The following is an 18,977-nucleotide window of genomic DNA, read 5'->3' as shown; positions in this document are numbered from 1 at the left end:
TTCTCTCTAAATCCCTGGTAATATTCAAAATTGTATTTTCAAGTAAAAACAAGTTTAAAATTCACCTCTTGCTAATTCACGGCTGAAAAAATCTGCCCAGAGCAAAGCAAAACTTTAAGGAAAAAGAAAAAAAAAAAGTGGGGGGAAAGGAAAGAAAGAAAGATGCTGAAATACTGTTAGTCATGCAAATAAAGGTTTCTTTCAGCACATTACAATATACTCCGGATTCGAGGGGAGGAGCTGCAACCCGTTAAGGGCGAGGAGTTTTTGTTTTTGTTTTCATTTAAAGCTACAAAACAAATCCCGAAATGTCTTAACCGCTCTCTGGAGACACCCATCCTTGCAGACAGGCGCTCGGAGAAAGCTTTTTCGCTCGCACTGCACAAAAAAAATGACCGGGGTGAGGGGAAACGATGGAGCCCGCCGTGGCGGAGGGGACACGGAGGGACACGGCCGTGCCTCACGCCGCCGCCGCTACCGCAGCACTGTGTCCCCGCTGCCGCCCGCAGCCTCCTCGCAGGGTCCCTCTGTCCCTGTAAAATCCCTCCCGGCTGTCCCGCCGAGCCGGGGAAGGCAGCGGCCGCAGGGGCGCAGGGGCCGCGCAGCGCTGCGCGCCCCGCGGCGGGACAGAGAGCGGGGCCAGGAGCCCACGGGGAAGGAGTGATTTTCCGTGGCGGACAGAAACACCAACATCGCTGGGTAGATAAGAAAATGGAATACTGTATTTGATTTAGAAAGTTTGTACATATAGATAAACACGCAGTTAAGGAAACAATAGTTTAAGCGTCCTACGTGGAGTTTAAGAGACCCCCCAAAGCTGCTATGAAATACTCAAAATAGCTTTTGCATAAGATAACTACAGTTGCACCCTAAGCTTTTTTTTTTTCTTTTTCTTTTTTTTTTTTTTCTATCGCTGAGGTCCCTTTTGGAAACCTAGCACGTCAGATTTTGACGGCTAAGTTTGTGCAAGGAACACCGAGTCAAGGAAAATAAAAAAGGAGAGAGAGAGAAAGGGTTGGAGGGAAATAGAGAGAGGGGAGGAAGAAAGAGGAGAGCAAATATCATATACAAGCATTTCTACACATATATTACAAACTGGGAAAATGACCGCATCATTAAGATATACATAATTCATATAAAATTTTGAAATAAAAATAAAAATCTGTTACAGTCATAACTATTCTTTTTCCACATTTATAACCAGTACCCACACAGGCAGTGACAGAAGTGTAGAAAAAAAGGTGCTTACGAATAAAATGATTGTCTGCGGAACAAAAAAACAGAAAATTGCATCTTGGCTGGACCATCACTCGGACTAAAAAAAAAAAAAAAAAAAAAAAAAGACAAAAAAGACAGAAAGAGAGAGGAAGAGAGAAAGAGAAATAGGACCAACAAAAAGGCGATAAACATTTGTTATTTCCCTCTTCAAGGAGTTCCTTTTAAATTTTTTTTTATTTTTGATTTTTGTACAAATTCGATCGGAGTTTGCATTTGTTTGTCTGGTTTCTGTTTGTTTTCCTTTACTATAGAGAATATTTTTTCCCAGATACAAATTTAATCATCATCATCATGCAAGTGGGTGAAATGCGTCCATGGAAAAGCGCAAAGGAGAAATCGTGCTTGTCCTAAAAAGAATACAATTGTCACTTTTGCTTTGTTTTTTTTTTCTTTCTTTTTATATATATAATAATTATTATTTCCCGCCCTCCCCCCCACCCTTCCCGCTGCAGCACCAGCGTTTGTGACTGTTGAAGTTTTAGCTCCATCTCTTGGTGGTGGTGTTGGCTGACGGTGATGGTGGTGGTGGATTCTCTGATCCCTGTCTGTTTGTTTGCTATTATGTTTGGGTCGGGTTTGGCCTTTTCTTTCCTCCCGGCTGTGTGTGTGCGTGCATGCGTGTGTGTGTCCTGATTCTAGGTTGCCTCGGTTTGTTTTGCTCGGGACGGGGAGAGGGTGCTTGGCTGTTTGGATTTGGATTTTTTTGTTTGTTTGTTTTCCGATATCATACATCACATTCCGAGTCGCTGGAGGTTACCGAGAGGATGGAGGTGCCCGTCTCGGCTCTTTCTGTCAAACTGGAGACGCTGGTGGTCGGGCTGGCCGCCGTGGACGGAGACTCGGCCGAGCTGTGTGTCGGGCAGCCGGGCTCTGCCAGCGACCGCATGCCGCTCTGTCCTATCGCCTGGTGCTGGAGCCTGCATCGCGCCGGGAGACAAAACAACAGCACAGCCCCGCTCAGACACCGGGCGCGGCCGAGGGACGGCGCCCGCCCGGCCCTGCGCCCTCCCGGGCCCGGCCCGGCCCGCAGCGGGAGCCGTGGGGCGCGGCCCGGGCCGCCGCTCTCCGCAGCGCGGAGCGGAGCGGAGCGGGGCCGAGCCGTGCGGCCCCCGCCGCGGGGCACCGAGCCGGGCACGCTCTGCCACAGGGACCGCGGTCTGGAGTGGGACGGGACGGGGAGCGCGGGGACAAGCGCTTCCCCGTGCCCGCCTTTGCAAAGCGCCAGCAGCGCCTTCCCGCTCCGCGGAGCGCCGTTCGCTCATCCCCGCAGCACGGCGGGCCTAGGAGAAACCGTGTGCGGCTGAGCCCCCGTGACACTGGGACACCGCGGAAAGCTTCAAGGAGCAGTCCGCAGCGGGCAAGAATCGTACTGGAACCCCATTTTGTGCTCTAGCCAGCACCTGCCTAAATATTTCCCAGTGCACAGAGACTGTGAGTCTGCGGTAGGGAAGGAGGGAGGTCCTGTCCCAGGGACGCAGCGCTATGAATAAAATAAAAGGAGGAGAATGTGGAACACAGCGCTTCTCTCCCCTCGAAATTTAAGTCCTTTTTTCATCTGAAAACCATAATCAGCTTTAAAGTGCTTGTGCTTTAATTTCTTTCATTGTTAACGCTTAAGGGAATATTACCTTTGAATTTTTATTTATTTTTTTAAGAGGCAATAAATATTTTAGCTACCCTAACGCATTGCAAATATTCCTCTGGGTCCGTTTATTTCACTCAAAACCCAAAGAAAATCTAATTCAGGGATAAGAGGTAAAAGTCCTGGACTGAGCAGCCAGCCTCAACCTCTAGCGCCTAGGATTGTCTGTGTGAATCAAAACACACTCTTCGCTCAAATGTTTCTCACTGGGGTATTTTTTTAAATTTAACTTCCTGCGAAGAACATTAAAAATGTAGCCGGCTTATTCTACATTTCTCATTATTTTAAGTTGTCTAATTTCAGGGTCTTTGATTTTTCTCCCATTTACAAATCCTGGTGCATTCATCTGCTGTCAACAGCGTTGAGTCAACAAAAGCATCCGTAGGCAACTTCTGTTTATTTACAGTCCTAAGCTGATCTGTTTTCCATTTAATGGAAATTAAATAGCGAGGCACTTTTAGGTTGCATTTCTCCTACAGAATCTTTAATCAGTAGCACCACTGCTATAATTAGGAGGAATTTAAGAGACAGCATTTATAAGAACAAGTTTTTGTTTACACGCTTACAGTGGTAGCGAAACTTAAATTAAAATAAAACCAATGTGTCAAACTAAATTAAGGGTCCATTTTCATTTGCAAAATAACTTTTACGACAGTAATGAGAAAGAAAGAAAAAAAAAAGCAAAAGAAAGGAAGAAGGGTGCCTCGCTTTTATCATGGCAAAGCGGAAAGGAAAAAAAAAAAAAAAAGAGAAAAAAGACACCGAGAGACACGCAAATAAATGCAAGTGCAAATGCACAGGAAACACACGACCAGGAGGCCAGGTCGCCATGTGGTGTAAACACAGAAATGGAGATGCAGGGGGAAAAAAGATTCCCGGTCTCTTAAATGTTGTTTTGTTTTTGTTGTGGGCTTTTGGGGGGTTTTGTTTTTTATTTTTTCTCTTCTCCATGAGCCAAAGAGCTCTGGGGTATGCTCGTGCTGGTCCCGCCGCGCATGCAGAGCAGCACGAACAATTGGAGCGGAGCCGCGGGCTCCGCCGAAACCCGCTCTGAGCCGCACAGCCTGCCTCGGCCTTTCGGCCGGGGAACCGCGCCTGAGAGCGGCCAGGCGCAAATCCCGGCAAGCCGAAAGCCAAACCGCAGCCCAGCCAGCCAGGGCCCTGGGGTTTCGCGTCCCCGCGCCTGCCGCCGGCGCAGGGAGGGGAGGGAGGCCGGCAGGGTCGGGCGCTGCCCCCGCCGCAGCCGATGCGCTCCGCGCATATCTGCACACACGCGCGCCCGCGGAGCTGCCCACGCCCGCCGGGAGCCCCAGCCCTGTCCGCACCCCGAGAGCCCGTAGGGAGCCGGGACAGGGCTGGCGGCACGTCAGGCAACTTTGAGCCGTGCCTATCCCCGTCGCGTCCCTGCGGCTGCCGGGAGAAGACCTACCCGCGCGGCGGGGGGACCGATTTCTCCCCGGTGGAGAGGAAGAGGAGGAGGAGGAGGAGGAAAGGAGAGGCAGAGGCGCGCTGTCGCCCAGGCGGCTGCCGAGCAGCGGAGCGCGGCCGTCCGCCCGCACGGTCCCGCCGCCCACCTCGCCCCCCGCCCCGGAGAGCGGCACAGCAGCCCCACTGACCTGTTTTTAGCCGCCGCTGCTCTGTCTCTTTGCCTTCGGTTTTTGAACCAGTTGCCTACTTGCGTGGGGGTGAGCCCCGTGGCCTGAGCCAGTTCCCTTTTCTTGCTGGGGTTGGGGTAAGGGTCCTGCAGGTACCACTCCCTCAGGAGGCTGCGAGTCCTCTCCTTGAAGCAGTGCGTCTTCTGCTCGCCATCCCAAATGGTCCTGGGCAGCGGAAACTTCTTCCTCACCCTGTATTTATCAACCGGCCCCAGCGGGCGACCCCTTAGCTTCTCGGCCTCCTGGTAGTGCGCTTCGAGCCACATGGCCTGCAACTTGCCGTGGGACTCCTTGGTGAATTTGTGGTTCTCCAGGATGTGGTAGAGGTCTCGGAAGTTGCCCGTGTGGAAGGCCACCACCGCCCGGGCGCGGAGGATGGACTCGTGCTTGTTGATGGCCTCGCATGCCCCCGGCGCCACCGGCAGCGACCAGAGGAACCTCCCCAGCCTTTCTATGTCTCCAGTCTCCTCCAGCGTCTCGCAGACGCTGGCCACTTGCTCCGGGGAGAAGTTGAGTGTGGGCAGCTGAAACATTGACAACTCTTCGTGGGGTGCCCGGGAGCTGCCGCCTCCACCGCCGCCGGCACCGGGGCTGCAGCCCGAGCCGCTGCCGCTGCCGCCGCCGCCGCCGCCGCTGGCGAGAAGGAGGGAGCGGTGGTGCGGATCGGCGGCGAAGTTTGGCAAGAAGAAATGGGTGGGATAAAGCTCTAGCGGGGACCTGAACACCATGGGATGACCGGGGAGAGGGGGAGATAAATCAAGGAGAAAAGAAAGAAAGGGAGGAAGAAGGGAGGAAAGGGCACACGCACCGCGCACGCATCCACACCCGCACACGCACACACAGCCACATAGAGGCACGGGGGCACACACACTCACACGCACACGCGGGCACACGCACACGCGCGCTCACACACACCCCACACGCACACGCACTCACACACACCCGGCCCCGCGCCGCCGCCGAGTCAGGATTCAGTGATTCAACAGCGATCGCCCTAATGACAACAGCCTCATAATATCTCCCCTAAATCCACAGTGAGTGCAGCGCTGAAACATTTTGTTTCGCTTTTCTATTGGTCTTCTGAGTGTCGTTGTGGCGTTGCCATGGCAGCCGCTGCCAATCACTGTCAGCCCTGCCAATCATTACGGAGTACGTAAGGAAGGTTTTTACCACTTCGCCCAAATGCACGGGGGGGAGGGAAGCCGGGCGGTTGGTGGAAAAGCCTGGTTTGTTGTTTGGATTTTTTTTTTTCCTCCTTAATCTTTGCAACTCCTAATCTCAGCACTTCCCCTTCTCCCTGTCTCTCCCCCCTCCTTCTCCACACCCCTCCTAAATAAGGGATCAAATAATGCGAAAAGCAGTGTGCACATATTTGTTGAATGGGATGAGCAATTAGAGGGTGGAATATTATTGTGATCTTAACGAGCCTCGTTAAAGCTAAAGGAGATATGGGGGGAAAGTAAATGGGCCAGGCTGGGATACACGTTCGGATAAAGGGCTCCTAACTGAGACAATTTACACATGATTTGCACGTAGTTTCACTTCATTCTGCCTATCTGAGCACTAATAGTGCCGGGGAAGAAAAGAAAGATGAGATCATTAGACCCATCCTCGCGCCGGTGACCCTCCCAGAAGCAGGCACATACAGTACAGGCTGGGTTTAGCCCTGGTTCACCGAAGAGTCTCTCCTCCCCTCTCCCGCTCCCTGCCCCTCTCCGCGGAAGGAGGGATCCGCTGTCTGCGGAGTTCCGCGGCCGCTCCGCCGGGAGCCGCCCAGGGCGCCCAGCCCGGATCTGCTGCGGCCGCCCGGCTCCGCCACCGACCCCAGCGGCGCCCCGCTCGCTGCCTCCCCCGTCCCACTCCTCGCTTCCCCGCCCTCCCGCTCCTTCTCGTCTTCCCTTTCCCTCTCCTTTCTCTTCCTTCTCTCCACTTTGTTTTTCTTGTATTCTGGCTTTCCTCCTCCCACTCGCCTCACCTCCCCTCGCCCCTTCCTTTCTCCGGAGCCCAGCGACCTTGCGAGGTTGTTCCTCACCCCCAATTCCGCCGGGGCTTTACCCCGTGCCTCTCCTTTTCTCCGCTAACTCTGCCCCCCAACTTGCAAGGCTCTCGTGCGGGGAAGAGGAAAGGGATGCGAGCCAAAGTGGTTTTGAGTTTTTAAAAATTTTTTTATTCATTTTTAAAAATTATAATTATGAAATTGAGAGCAGGGAAAATATCCGTAGTGGTGGTTTGAGTCCATCCCTCAGTAAAACACAGCTGGGTCGTCAGACCTTGCTACCGTGCAACTATATTTATTATTAGGTATGTTGCTTTTAAGAAGATTTAATCAGCATCTTGAGCTGGTAACTCTTTTGTTTGGTTTCTGTAGCTATGGAAGTGTGATTTACAGAGATTTGTACGGGTCATGGACATCTTTCCAGACTTACTGTGTATATTTAGACAGGACTTTGCTTGGTGTTAAAAAGTGTATATTTTGAATAGGTTCACACACAGTAGCAAACAATACCGACATTGTAAAGGCATGTACAACGAGTATTGAAACGCAGCATCCAGACTTCAACTAATCTGCCCTCAATAAAGCTGAAATAATTATCCTAAGCCGCCTTTCTAGAAGAAAAATCATTCAGGAATTCAAAACTTTTTTAAAGATCTTTTCTGCATTCCGATGGAGATCGAGGGGTGAGGCTTGGAGCCCAAACTACTTTCAGACATCAATGGAGGGAAGGAGGGGGGGAAGTGAGATATTACAATTAAAATGTGAAAACATAGCGTGACTTGCCCTATCCGAAGGATAATAATAATACTGCTATGGGTGGTAGAAGTTCTTTAGCTGCGCTCCAAACTGGTTGTGATCCTTTCACAGCGCACTCCTCGTGAAATAATTCTAAGTGGCAGATGAATAGGTCCAGTTGGAAGAGCTGCTGGACTGGAAGAAGCTCGCTGTATGACACATTCATCTGATTTCCACTAAACTGTCATCGGTGTGCTACATGGCTTCATAGTTCTAATGGAAATAATTCGCCCTCTTAATTTTTAGTGATCTGCTTAAGCACTTCTGGTAACAGACTTGGGAAAAACTTCTTTTTACACTCCCACCTTCCCTGGCTCACATTTCCAGTTGTACAGCTAAGGAGGGAAAGAGACTTCTCAGCCCCTCTACAAATCGACTTGGAGGTATTAATTGGACAACAATATGTTTAGCCAAAGATTTTAATACACACACACACACAAAATCTTTTTCTTTGTAATCCTTTCCTTTTATGTAAAGGATTATGGAGGGGAGAGTGGGGGGAATTCCTGCGGGAGTTTCTTAATATTTGATTCCATTTTCTTCGAGCTGTAAATTAAACTACCTTAAAATGTATTTCCAGAATAACAATCAAACCGACTCTGTTGTTTTGGGTTGGGTTTTTTTTTGGGTTTTTTTTTTTTTTTTATCTCACAGACTATCATACACTGGTCGTTCAGCTTTAGGTTGCAACCCCTCTATTAGTATTCCTGATGAATCTCTGAAAGCTTCTACATATATTCTTTCTTTCTTTCTCTCTTTTCCTTCCGCCTCTCTCTATTTTCCTTCCCCCCCACCCTTTTTTTTTCCTTTCTCCCCACCAGACATATGAAACATGTAACAGCTGCATTTCTGGAGAAAATCTTTCTTTTACAATATCCTTCCGTAGGGTATTTTAATGCATGTACTCCGTGTGCGTGTGTGTTTATAACCAAACAAACCCACAACCTTGCCTATCAGCTAATACCAAGGTCTTCCTGAAGCCCAGTCTCCTCTCTGAGCCGCGAAGGTCCAGCACGGAGCCCTGCTAGCCAGAGGCTCTTACGAGGACGGAGCCAGCATCCTCAAACATTTCCGCCGGCTCTCGCGGCTGGAAGACGAGGGTCACCGAGGCGCGGTGGTCCTTCGCCAGACCTCGGGGAGCAGCCCCTGCGTTTGCCCAGCCCGGCCGGGGATTCAGCGCTCCCCTAAGCCTGTTAGGGACACACTCTCATGTCCTGAAATGTGCAAGCAGATAATTGTTGGCGCTCCAGCTTTGTGTGAGGAGGCCAGGGTGTAAATGGCTTTTAATGACTGCAGCTGCTGGCTGCAAACTGTCAATGGGCTCGGCTAATACCGAGCCCGGGCGCCCAGCCGCCGCCGCCGCCGCCGGGCGGGCGCGGAGCGGAGCGGCGCGGAGCGGAGCGGAGCGGCGCGCGCAGCGGGTGCCCCGCGGGGCGCGGAGCCGGGCGCGGCCGGCGGCAGCGGGAGCGCGGCGGCGGCGGCGGCGGCGGCGGACGGGGCTGGGCAGAGGCTGCCCTCTCGGCCGGGGAAATCCTTTCCGGATCCTGTAAGTTTGTTACGGGCAGGCGGAGGTCCCGCGGGGCAGCGCCCCGGGGGTGCGCGGCCTCCCCCTCCTCCCGCCGGGCCCTTCCCCACCCCCGCGCTGGGGCCCGGGGTCCGGGGCCGCGCAAGGCGGGGTCCCTCTGCTCTGACGATGGCCGTCTTCTCCAGGCCGGGGAACCTGCCGTCCGTTTCCAGTCAATCTTACTTGGTCCCACATGATTTATTGTTTCAGCTGCTAGAATGATGACATGTGGCTCTGCAGGGCAGGGGAGCAACCCTCCCCTTCTCCCCAAAAACCTCCCCCTAAACAAACCCGGGCAAGCCAGTGCCCTACGAAGTTGTGTGCGTGTGTGTGTGTCGGGCTGCCAACCTGAAGGACTTTTCTGGGGAGAGGAAGGGAAGCAGAGAGAGAAGCTCTTTTATTTCACTGCTTGTTTTGATGGTCGCTCCCAGGAGGCTGCGATTTTCTGCTGCCTAGTTAGTGCCCCTTAATCCTGACTCGGGAGTGACTCAGTAGACGTTTGCAAGCTCTGATTATTTTTTTTTTTAATCGGGGGAGGCAGTGGTTCAGACGGGGCTGGGGCGTAGCGGTCGAGGTACGGGCGAGAGAAAAATGCAGCACTGCGGCCGCGGCGAGGGGGAAGCCAAGGGGGGGAGAAAGGGAGAGCCAGGGGCAGGTAAAGGAGAACCCATCGCCTCGGTCTTGTTAGGCTTTCTGTATCATTAATACAACGATTTAATTGGATTTTTTTCAGTCTTCAAGGGCAAGCGCTGACAAATCTGTACGGATGCTATCTTTAAAAACACATCTATCTTCCTCCTTCCTTCCTTTCATCTTTCTTTCTTCCTCTCTTTCTTTAGTCACGATTTCCCGGGATAAATGAATGCGCATTTGATGGGTGTGTAAGATGTGGCCCATCCGGCTGCCGTAACAGAGCTCTGTGGATGCGGTGTGTGCTGTACCGGCCGTGATAACAAACAAGTGGCAAGTGATGTTTTTTTTTGGTTGCTTGGATTGGCTTAAGAAGTCGAGGGGTATTTAATTAGTGGTCCAAAATACTGCTTCAGCTTCCAAGTTAAACTTCCGGGGACCCCTCCCACGCTTTATTTTGCATAAACACCGAGGCTGGATGAGGGAAAAGTGAAATACCAACAAATTTTAAATTACTTTAAAAAAAAAAAGTGAGAAAAGGAATGCAGCTCGCCTCCGTGGTGAGGTGACGGCTTGGGAAGCAGAAAACTTTCCCGAGGAGGTGAGAAAGCCGCAGCTGCCTCCTGGCTGGGCTGCTTTCCCCCATCCCTCTGGATCTGCTGGCAGCTCCTGCCAGTCGAAAGTTACCTGCTCTGCAGCAGAAGCAGCCGTACAGTCGCTTGCTCCTGAATTAAACACAACTCTTAATGATGTAGCATTATCAACAAGGGACACTTGATTGACTGATCTAGGTATGATATATGTGCTTGGCGTCTAAATTAAATATTAAGTGAAATACTTAGCTCTAATTAGAAATCGTAACCTAGCGATGAAAACTTGAAGAAACAAATTGCGGGGGGAGGAGGGGACAGGCTTTAAACGCTGCGGAGAGGAAAGTAGCGGTGATGTGTACAGAGTCTGACATATTAGCAACAAGCAGCAACTTTGAAATGATTGACGTGTCATTAAAGCCATCAGGCTGATTTTAATAAATCTTCAAGAAAAAAAAAAAAAAAAGGAAAGAAAAGCGAAGTGGAACTTCGCAGACAGGTTATTTATTAACCAGCGCATTACATCCGAGAGAAACACAATTAGAATGGGGGAGAAGGAGAGAAGGCGGGGGAAAGTCTGTTGACGAATTTAGCAAATAAACGTCCGTAAAACAGCGACCATCCAGCTCGGGGCTTCTCTGGGAGATGGAGATGTCAGAGCCAGATGCCTTCTCCCCCGAGTGTGCCTTCCCAAGGTAAACAAGCACACAGTTGTCTCAACTTTCTCCTTTAGTACAAAGTTCCTGGTGCGACGGAAAATTTGAATATTTTATCAGTCTCTTGTAGTGACCCTCATTAGGTGGGCATCCTGCTAAGGCCTTGGCGTTACAAGAAAGCTGCCCAATCAGAGCATTTGCACGCCTTGTTAGCGATGGTTAATGAAGCTTCCCCATGCACTCAAAGAAAGGCCCCCTCGATGTAGATTTACCTTATGTCAACTCGTTACTTCTAATGAATCGCATCAAAATTCTTCCCTGAATGGGGCCGAGGCGCCCGGACCGGGATCCCCTCCCCGCCCGGCGGAGCCCACCCCTGCCACCGCCGGCACTTTAGCGGAGAATCCGGGACCGAGGTGACCAGGCGCAGTTTGGCGGAGGGGAGGGGGAGAGGAGGCCGAGGGAGGGGACGGAGCGGAGAGCGCGGCCGGCGGCGGCGGGGGCACCGCGGCCCGCGGGGGGGCTCGGCCCGGCAGCGGCTACCGGCGGGGCAGCGGCGGCGGAGGCTTCGCTGCTGGCAGGTAGACGTTCGCTCTTCGCCTCTAATTTCCAGGCTCCCCCCCACCCCAACCCCCCACCTCCCCGTCCCTCCGGGCTGGCATTTTAAAATCAATTAGTATTTTCAATTCTTGAGGTGAATTATTCAAACAAATGTTTGGGAGACCCTGAGGGAGAATTTGGCCGTGACAAAAGGTTTGATTAGCTTTATTTCCCCCCAAAAGCAACAAAGGCGTAGGGCTGCGAGAACAATCCGCTACATCAGGGCATGTTCAATTAAATGAAAGTCATTAGCTTCGCCGTGAAAGCACTACCTTTAAAATCAGATGGGGCGGGCGGGAAGGGGGGAGTGGGTGTACTCTGATAATTGTGGCTGGAGGATTTAACACTCCCCCTCCCCCTATACACACAAAGCCCTCCAAAAAGAAGAAGAAGGAGGGGAAGGGGGGGGACCCAAACCCAACACTTCACCCTTTGGAAATTTGTGCTCAGTCTAAACAATAGGAAGCCCATAATGCAGATTATAACACTCACTGACTCGAATCCATTATCTGCCCTCCACACTGTCTATATATTGATTTCCATATACTTTCTATTGCTCTCAATGACTGAGCAAAGCTCCAGTTAAGAGCCCGCGACACACAGGAGCGCTGCTTGAACTACATCTCACCAATACGAGCCGGAGCCGGTTGTAAACACGAAATGCTCCCACTCTCCCGGTGTAGCTGTGAACAAGCACACTGCCACCCCTCCACCCCCGGTGCGCTGCCCGGGGCCCCCTCCCGCCGCGGGGAGCGTGCGGATCCCCTCGGAGCACGGCTAGGTGCGCACGTCCGTGCCCGCGGGAGAAATCCCGGGAGCCCCGTCCCGGGAGCGCCGGGGCCGCATGCGGGGAAGGGGGTCTGGGTCCCCTCGGGGCACAGAGCCGGCATCGCCGGGCGGGCAGGGCTGGGGAGCTCAGCTCCCCGCCCGTGGCCTCCGCCAGCAGCCCCTCTCCCGGAGACCTGAGCTCTTAATGAGGGATGACGGTGGTTTCTTTAACTTTGAGACCTAAGAGAGCAGAACTTTCCCGAGGCAGGATGCTCCGGACGGTAAGTTTGATATTTAGATTAAGATCACTTCCTCACGGGCTCCTGAAGCGTGCGTGTGGGTACGTGAATGTGAGGAAGAAGAGGAGAGGGAGCAAGCTCAGCTCAAAGTGACCATGAGAGAGAGAGAGAGAAGAAACCACCAAGAGCACGACTTGATTTTTTTGGGGAAGTGCTCTCAAAGGGAGGTGGGATGGGAGCGGGAGGCCGCCGAGGCTGAGACGGGGAGCGCAGTCGAGCTGCCCCTGCCCCTTCGCAACCTTCCTCGGCAGGGCATCGCTCCAGGCGGAGGGTAAGGAGGTATCGAGAGGGTTAAAGCGCCGGGAGAGAAGTAGAAATTTGGAAGCAAATATGTGTTGGGGGGAGGGGGAGTAAAGCGGTTATTCTGCTGCTGTAAAGACCCCAAATAATCCACTTGGAACCTGTATAGATCGGAGAGATCCGGGACAGCGTCTTAAATGGTCACATCTCCTCTCCCCCTCCCCGCCCCCCCCCCCCCTTTACTTTAATGAAGATTGTTAATTTGCTTCGAGGCAGTGCTCTGCGTTGATAAGTCCTCCCCAGCTAATATGTTAAAGTTTAAATACCAGCAGGTGCAAATTCACTCTACTTAAGGCTATAAAAATAATGCCGAAATTCAAGAGCACAAGAAGTCAGCCTTTGTATTGTGATTTGTAAAAGGGAAATTGCGCTATACATAGCCAACTATTTACCAAAAAAACCCAACCCCCAAAGCCCTGAAAGTGCTAAACTCTTCTTAATGATGCCGAAGGTGAAGTTGTTTCATATTGGACAAAATGGGAATTATTCTTTGTCATGTAAATCACCCTTCACTTGACCTCAGGTTAGAGGATAATGTTCATTCTTAGTTCACACTAAAAGTTATTTAAATTAGAGAGCCTGAAGAATCATTTCACCAAATCCGTGTAATAAAGTGAAGAGGACTTAGGGATCTTCATTCAAAAAACCCATGGGTTAGGAACGTGTACTTTAAAAATTGGTATTTGCCACAAACCTCGAGGATTAGGAGGTTTTTATTTAATCAAGTTATGCTCCTAGGATTTCCTGAGAAATGTGTATATAATTTCGCGTAACAAGATTAAAAGAAAGGAAAAGATACGAATCAAAGGAGCTATAGATACACAAAAGACCTCCAAGTAACAATTACTGTAATACATATTTTAAAATAGGAAAAGAAATGAAAAGATATTTAACAATTGGGTAAAACAGAAATGAAGGTTTGATAAAGAAGATGCAGCTTGCGGTGCTATTTCATTCGATAAATATACTTTTGGCGTGGAGTGACAGGATGTGTTATTTTGACACAAAATGAAAGCGTTACTGCAGATACAGAGACACAGATATACACGAAGACAGCTGTATACACTCATTTATAAATTAGTGGGTGCACGTGGAAGGAAATCTGAGCGTCTCTACTTTCCAAAGCAACACTGAAAAATATCCCATAGGTGAGGTACTGGGCTGAGGTAGGTTTAATATTGAAGTGCTGGAGATTATTGGAAATCAAATAAAAATTCGACACGCACAAACCCATTAGAGGATTTAGTGGTGAGGAGGGAGAGATTTTCCAGGGCTTTTGTTGCTAATGTTTCAATGCTAGGCGCTAACTTTAAGAAAAGTGTCAGTAGAATAACAAATTGAGGGCATGAAAGGCCACGGAGAGAAAGCAAGCAAGGATGCTCTTGACTTCTTAGCAGTTGCTTAGAAAGGATCTCGAGCTTAATATGGGGACTCAATCAGCGGAGAGCACAAAGCTGGGCAGAGGGAAGTTGGGCTCAGCACGTGCACTTTGGTCAGGTCGCTCGAGCGAGCACCGGAGGGGGGAGCGGAGCCTCCCGGGCTGCGCCCCCGGCCCCCCGCGCCCGGCGGCGGCTCGGGCAGCGCCTGCCCGCAGCCCGGCCCGGGGCTGCCGCCGCCGCTGGGGACGGGGGTGGGCACACGCACGCCAGGGGCTGTGCTGAGCCCCTCTTTCGCCTCCGAGACAGGGCAGGAAAAAGCCGCCTGCCCGGGACAGGCGCGGGGGCCGCGGTGGGGGACTGGATGGAGTGCAACTTGTCCCCTTGCTGGAGCGCCAGCAGTAGGTTTTGTTAAAAGACTCTGTCATCAAATTCGGTCTTTCTGCGAGAAGCAGCCGATTTTAAAGCCCGTCTGTAAAGATTTTTAACAGCTTAACGAAATATCTGAGATAAGGGAAACCTGGAAGATGCTCCCAGGACATCAGACCTTAATGTGCTCCTTCAGCGGCGGAGGGAGCTCCATTCTGTTCCCTGTACGTATTATACTGCAGACAGGGTTCGATATATACTCTATTTAATCTTGCTCTGTGACAGAGCTGTTTAAGTGTATACCATGCCTACGTTCTTTGTATCAAGACCAAAAGGATGCATTGTTGAAAGAAAACTATTCAAAATCTTTCATCTGATAGAAACGATCCAGCAACTGTGAGGCAGCTACAGCACAATGGTTCTGTCTGCATAATAGGTATCTCATAAAAATACAGCATGTCATTGCAACAAAAAGTTAAAAGTCTTAAATGCATCCATCTTATATATTGCATGAAGTCAATAATATTCTAACCTCTCCTGCACCCCGCCATTAAATGGTACACGGCACTTTAAAATCGAGGGCATTGTGATTGAAATCCCAGTCTCTAGCAGAGAAAGAGGGGAGCAAGGTAAGTTAGCAAGGACCATTACGGATGTAATGACCTCAGGGTAAATATTCATTAGGAAGAAGGGATTCCTCTTCTAATACCCAGTCTATTTTCTTTGGAATGCAATATCACGGAGAATAATGTGGTAGCAAGACCCAAGATTTAAAAGGAGATTATTACCAAGTGTCTTGGGAAGAGTTTGGGAGACCTTTTTTTTTTTTTTTTCCCCAGACACTTTTCTCAAGTGGGACACAAATGCCAAGAATAGCGATTTAAAAAATCATCTTCCTAATTTTATTCGGAAAGCTAGAGAAGCTTGCTCCTTGCTTAGCCCCCGGCAGCAGAAAGAAGAGAACATTTAAGCAGCTCCGTGAGCAGCCCTGCCTCTCTTTTCCCTTGGTAGGTGCACTTAGACGGCGGCAAGAGAGCCTGCACACCCCCCGGGGACAGAGTTTGCCTCCTGAACTACACTTCTCTCACTGAAGAACAGTAGCTCCGACCTCCAAACCAACTGGGACTGGCGCTTTGAAGTAGCTGCGAACAGTGCTCCCGTGTCTCAACATGGTCACGTAGGAGATTTGAGCCTTTTAATTTCCAGACACAAGGAATAACTCCCTCGGAGCACCGGCTTGGTTTAGGTGGTCGATTGTTGGGTGTTTCGGTCAGAGTTTTTGATTTTTTAAAATTTTCTAATAAGATAGCGAGGGAAGATGGGTACGGTTCCCTGGTAGACACAGAAACATAGAGGGGAAGAAAAAGCCCAGCCGGGGCACATTTGGCTGCAGGGAAGCTGCCCGAGCCGCTCTGTTGTCCCGGCGGGATGGCGGCCGGGGGCTGCGGGCGCTGCCCGGCCCGGCCCTGCGCGGCAGCCAACGGGCGCGTCGCCTGGTGTGACCTTCAGGAGCACATTTCAACTGCTAAACACCGAGAAAAGTGCTCCTCTCTCTCGCAGGCGCCATATTACCGCCGGGAGCCGGGGCTGGGGCGGGGGGAGGGCGGGTGCGCAGTTAGTCTAGTTTTACGCAGTTGTTAATTCAGACTGGACGAGCACTCGATGGCTCCATAAAAAGACAAAAAAAAAAAAAAAAAAAAGAGAGTAGTTTGGGATTATTCTTTTCTTCTTAGCCCCCCCTGCTATCCTCCCTTTTCCAACTACCCTCGAGGGGATACGCTTTGTAACACTGATGCCTGCCCTGGGACCCCACGGAGCATTCTCCCCCTCCGCGCCCGCTGGGAAAGGGGGTGCGCGGGGCGATCCCGAGAGCACGGGGTGTGGCGGGGGCCCTGCCCAAGGCCCCGACACCCTCCTTGCCGGGGGCCCCCGGCACCCCCAGGCAGCGCCCGAGAGCGCCCAGCTTCCCCCATCCTGCTGCTTGCCGGGGGGGACTGGGAATACTCCCTAAGCCCTCTCCCTCCGCTCACACCCTGTTTGTGCTGGGAAGGTTATGAGGCTCAAAATCAGAAAATACCCCCAACACCTCTTTCCCCCGGCGCAAAATGATTCCCTAAGCTGTGGGTCTACACTTTGCTGAGCTCTCTGCCCCCTCACTTCTCACAGAGACCTGCTCCTCAGTCAACGGCGCTCTTTTGTCTTTTCCCCTGCCTTTTTTTTTTCCTTTTTTGTGAAAAAAAAAAAAAAAAAAAGAAACTACTAACCAACCCCACCCAAAACCCGACAACAACAACTTCTGTAGCTCTGCAGAAGTGGAGGAAACAACCCCGCGATCGCGGCAGGGACACAGAGAAGCCGGACAGAGCCGCTCCTCCCCTGGGCCGCGGGGCCGGTGCCGTCCTAAAGATTCAAGTCCTCTCAGGATTTCGGAACAAAGGCAGCCCAGCCCAGCTCCGCCACGCACGAATCTCCATTGTAATCCTGGGCTTATCCTTTCCCCCCCTCCCTTTCTTAATTTGCCCTGTTTTCCAGCCTGCGGTTCCTGAAGGTCAGATGGAGAGGTCATAGCTCGGCATCCCCTATAAATAGATTTTGATATTTAGACAGCTATTGCTACTCGATATTAACTTACAGGATAATGGCGAGAGATACCGTATGCGCTGAACCTGTTATTCACGAGTGAGCAGCATCTGTCGAATACAATTCTCGTCTTTTTGCCCTGTTTGGCTGTAGCACACATCAATAGGGCGAAGGACATCTTGAGGCTGGGGTAGGGACAGGGAGCAGGACGGCTCTGCGGGGGCAAAGTTGCAAGTACAGTGTTGAAACTATACGAGGACTTAGAGAGCTGAAGTCAAGAGCCAGGTCGGCGCAGACCGGCTCTGAGCGAGTGCAGGACCAATTCAAGAGCGGCTGGCGCAAAGATTCCAGCGGGCTTTTGGCACTTCACATTAAAATATAATGAATACTGCTGAGGTGGAAGGGTCTTCCCTCCGCACATTCACAGCCCCATTTCCCCCATTTCTGATTTTTAAAATCATAGGTTCCAGGTGGATCTGAACCAGAGGCTCAGAGCTCACCACTAACCCTTTCGCTGTTTACAGAGCATTCAGGAGAAGGCAAGGTCTTCAAGTGTGGGCAACACTTTGAAGGGAGCACTAACAGTTCTCGTTTCCTTTTCACAGAGCATCCCCTCTTCTGGCTGTTCCCAAATCCTTCTCTGCCTTTCACCACCTGAGAGGCAGAAAGGCCTTTACGCTTCCAGGTCCTGCGTCCTGGCACTTCACTTTGCAGTGCGATTAAAATGAAATTCACGGCCGGGACTCTGGCTGAGGCTTTAGAGCAAACCCACCCGCAGCCGGGTGCCCACCGGGATGCACCGATCGGGGACGGCCAGCACTTTGGGAACTTTGGGAACTGGAGGGCAGCGGCGGTGGCCATGCCCCCGCGGACGGGGAGAGGAGTCTGGCCAGGCTAAAAACACCATTTCTCCCTCGTTGTGCTGGCTCACGGTCCTGCTCCTTCTGCAAAAACGATTCCCCTTATCGCTGTCGAGACTGCAGCTCTAGAAACTAGTTGTGATCAAGATCTTGTGCAGCAGGACGGGAAGTACGCAAGCGTTTCCATCTACTTACCTGGGCATGGGAGGGAAGGGGGGGAGGGTGGGGGGTCGTGAAAGGCGCCGATTGTGTGTGGATTTTGAGGTTAAAAAGAGGTAACCTGGGGAAGGGGAGGGAGGAAAGGCGCTGAGTGGCTTAATTTAATCAATAAAATGTCTGAAATAGTTGTCGAGATTTGATTCTCCCGTTTGCGAGTTTAACTTGCCCTTTAATGCTCATGTGTAACATCTGGTACTGCGCGTGTACAAGTGCGTTTTGGGGGTGGTGTGCGCTTTATTTTGAGAAAAGGTATAATTGCCAAGGAAGAGAAAAAGAGGCAGTTTTAGGAGGCTACATCTTCCTAGAGCCTTGCGGGTTTACAGCCAGCTCGGCAGCAGTGAAACAAACTTGCTGTCAGAAGTTCACCGACGCTCAGGAAGGAGGAGCGCATCTCGCTGCCCGGCCGGGGACCCGCGGGCTTTGTTCCGCGGGGAGCGGAGCCGCGGGAGCTGCCACGGCTGTCCCTGTGTCCCCTGCCGGCAGGCAGGCCGCTGGAGGAGCTCTCTCCCGGCGGGGCAGGGTTCCCTTCGGGCCGGCCCGAGGAGCCGCCACCGCCCCCGCCCGCCGAGAGAGGCGGCAGCGCTTGTGCCCCGAGCCCGACCGAAGAGGCAGGCGCGACTTTTCTGTGTGTTTTTACGGCTCGCCTACGAGGGAAGTGCCGTCTCTTTCCCCCTCGGTCTCCTCCACCCATCTCTTCTCCCCGGGAGCTCCGGAGGGAGCCGGGAGGGGCCCGGCTCGGCACGGCCCGGGCACACGGGGACGGTGCGGGGCCGGCGCAGCCCCCCCGGAGCGGCAGCCCC

The 18,977-nt window shown here is 51.9% G+C and overlaps 1 protein-coding gene and 1 long non-coding RNA gene across 2 annotated transcripts; one reads left to right on the top strand and one right to left on the bottom strand.

Annotated features, from left to right (window-relative positions):
* Positions 1 to 700: 700 nt before the first annotated feature.
* SIX3 (SIX homeobox 3) lies at positions 701 to 7,154 on the bottom strand. The gene is made up of 2 exons (XM_064414454.1): positions 4,537 to 7,154; positions 701 to 2,195 (listed from the first exon to the last, which is right to left on the bottom strand). The coding sequence occupies exons 1-2, from the start codon at positions 5,301 to 5,303 to the stop codon at positions 2,003 to 2,005; spliced, it is 960 nt and encodes a 319-aa protein (XP_064270524.1). The 5' UTR covers positions 5,304 to 7,154; the 3' UTR covers positions 701 to 2,002.
* Positions 7,155 to 8,784: 1,630 nt separating this feature from the next.
* LOC135297174 (uncharacterized) lies at positions 8,785 to 18,160 on the top strand. Its single transcript, XR_010359224.1, has 3 exons — positions 8,785 to 8,912; positions 9,770 to 9,893; positions 15,530 to 18,160. It is a non-coding gene; the product is annotated as an uncharacterized LOC135297174 (long non-coding RNA).
* Positions 18,161 to 18,977: the final 817 nt, after the last annotated feature.

The sequence above is a fragment of the Passer domesticus genome, chromosome 3 (assembly GCF_036417665.1).
Source record: "Passer domesticus isolate bPasDom1 chromosome 3, bPasDom1.hap1, whole genome shotgun sequence".
Lineage (NCBI taxonomy): Eukaryota > Metazoa > Chordata > Aves > Passeriformes > Passeridae > Passer > Passer domesticus.
The sequence above is the reverse complement of the archived record's forward strand: the minus strand, read 5'-3'. Positions and strand labels throughout refer to the sequence as shown.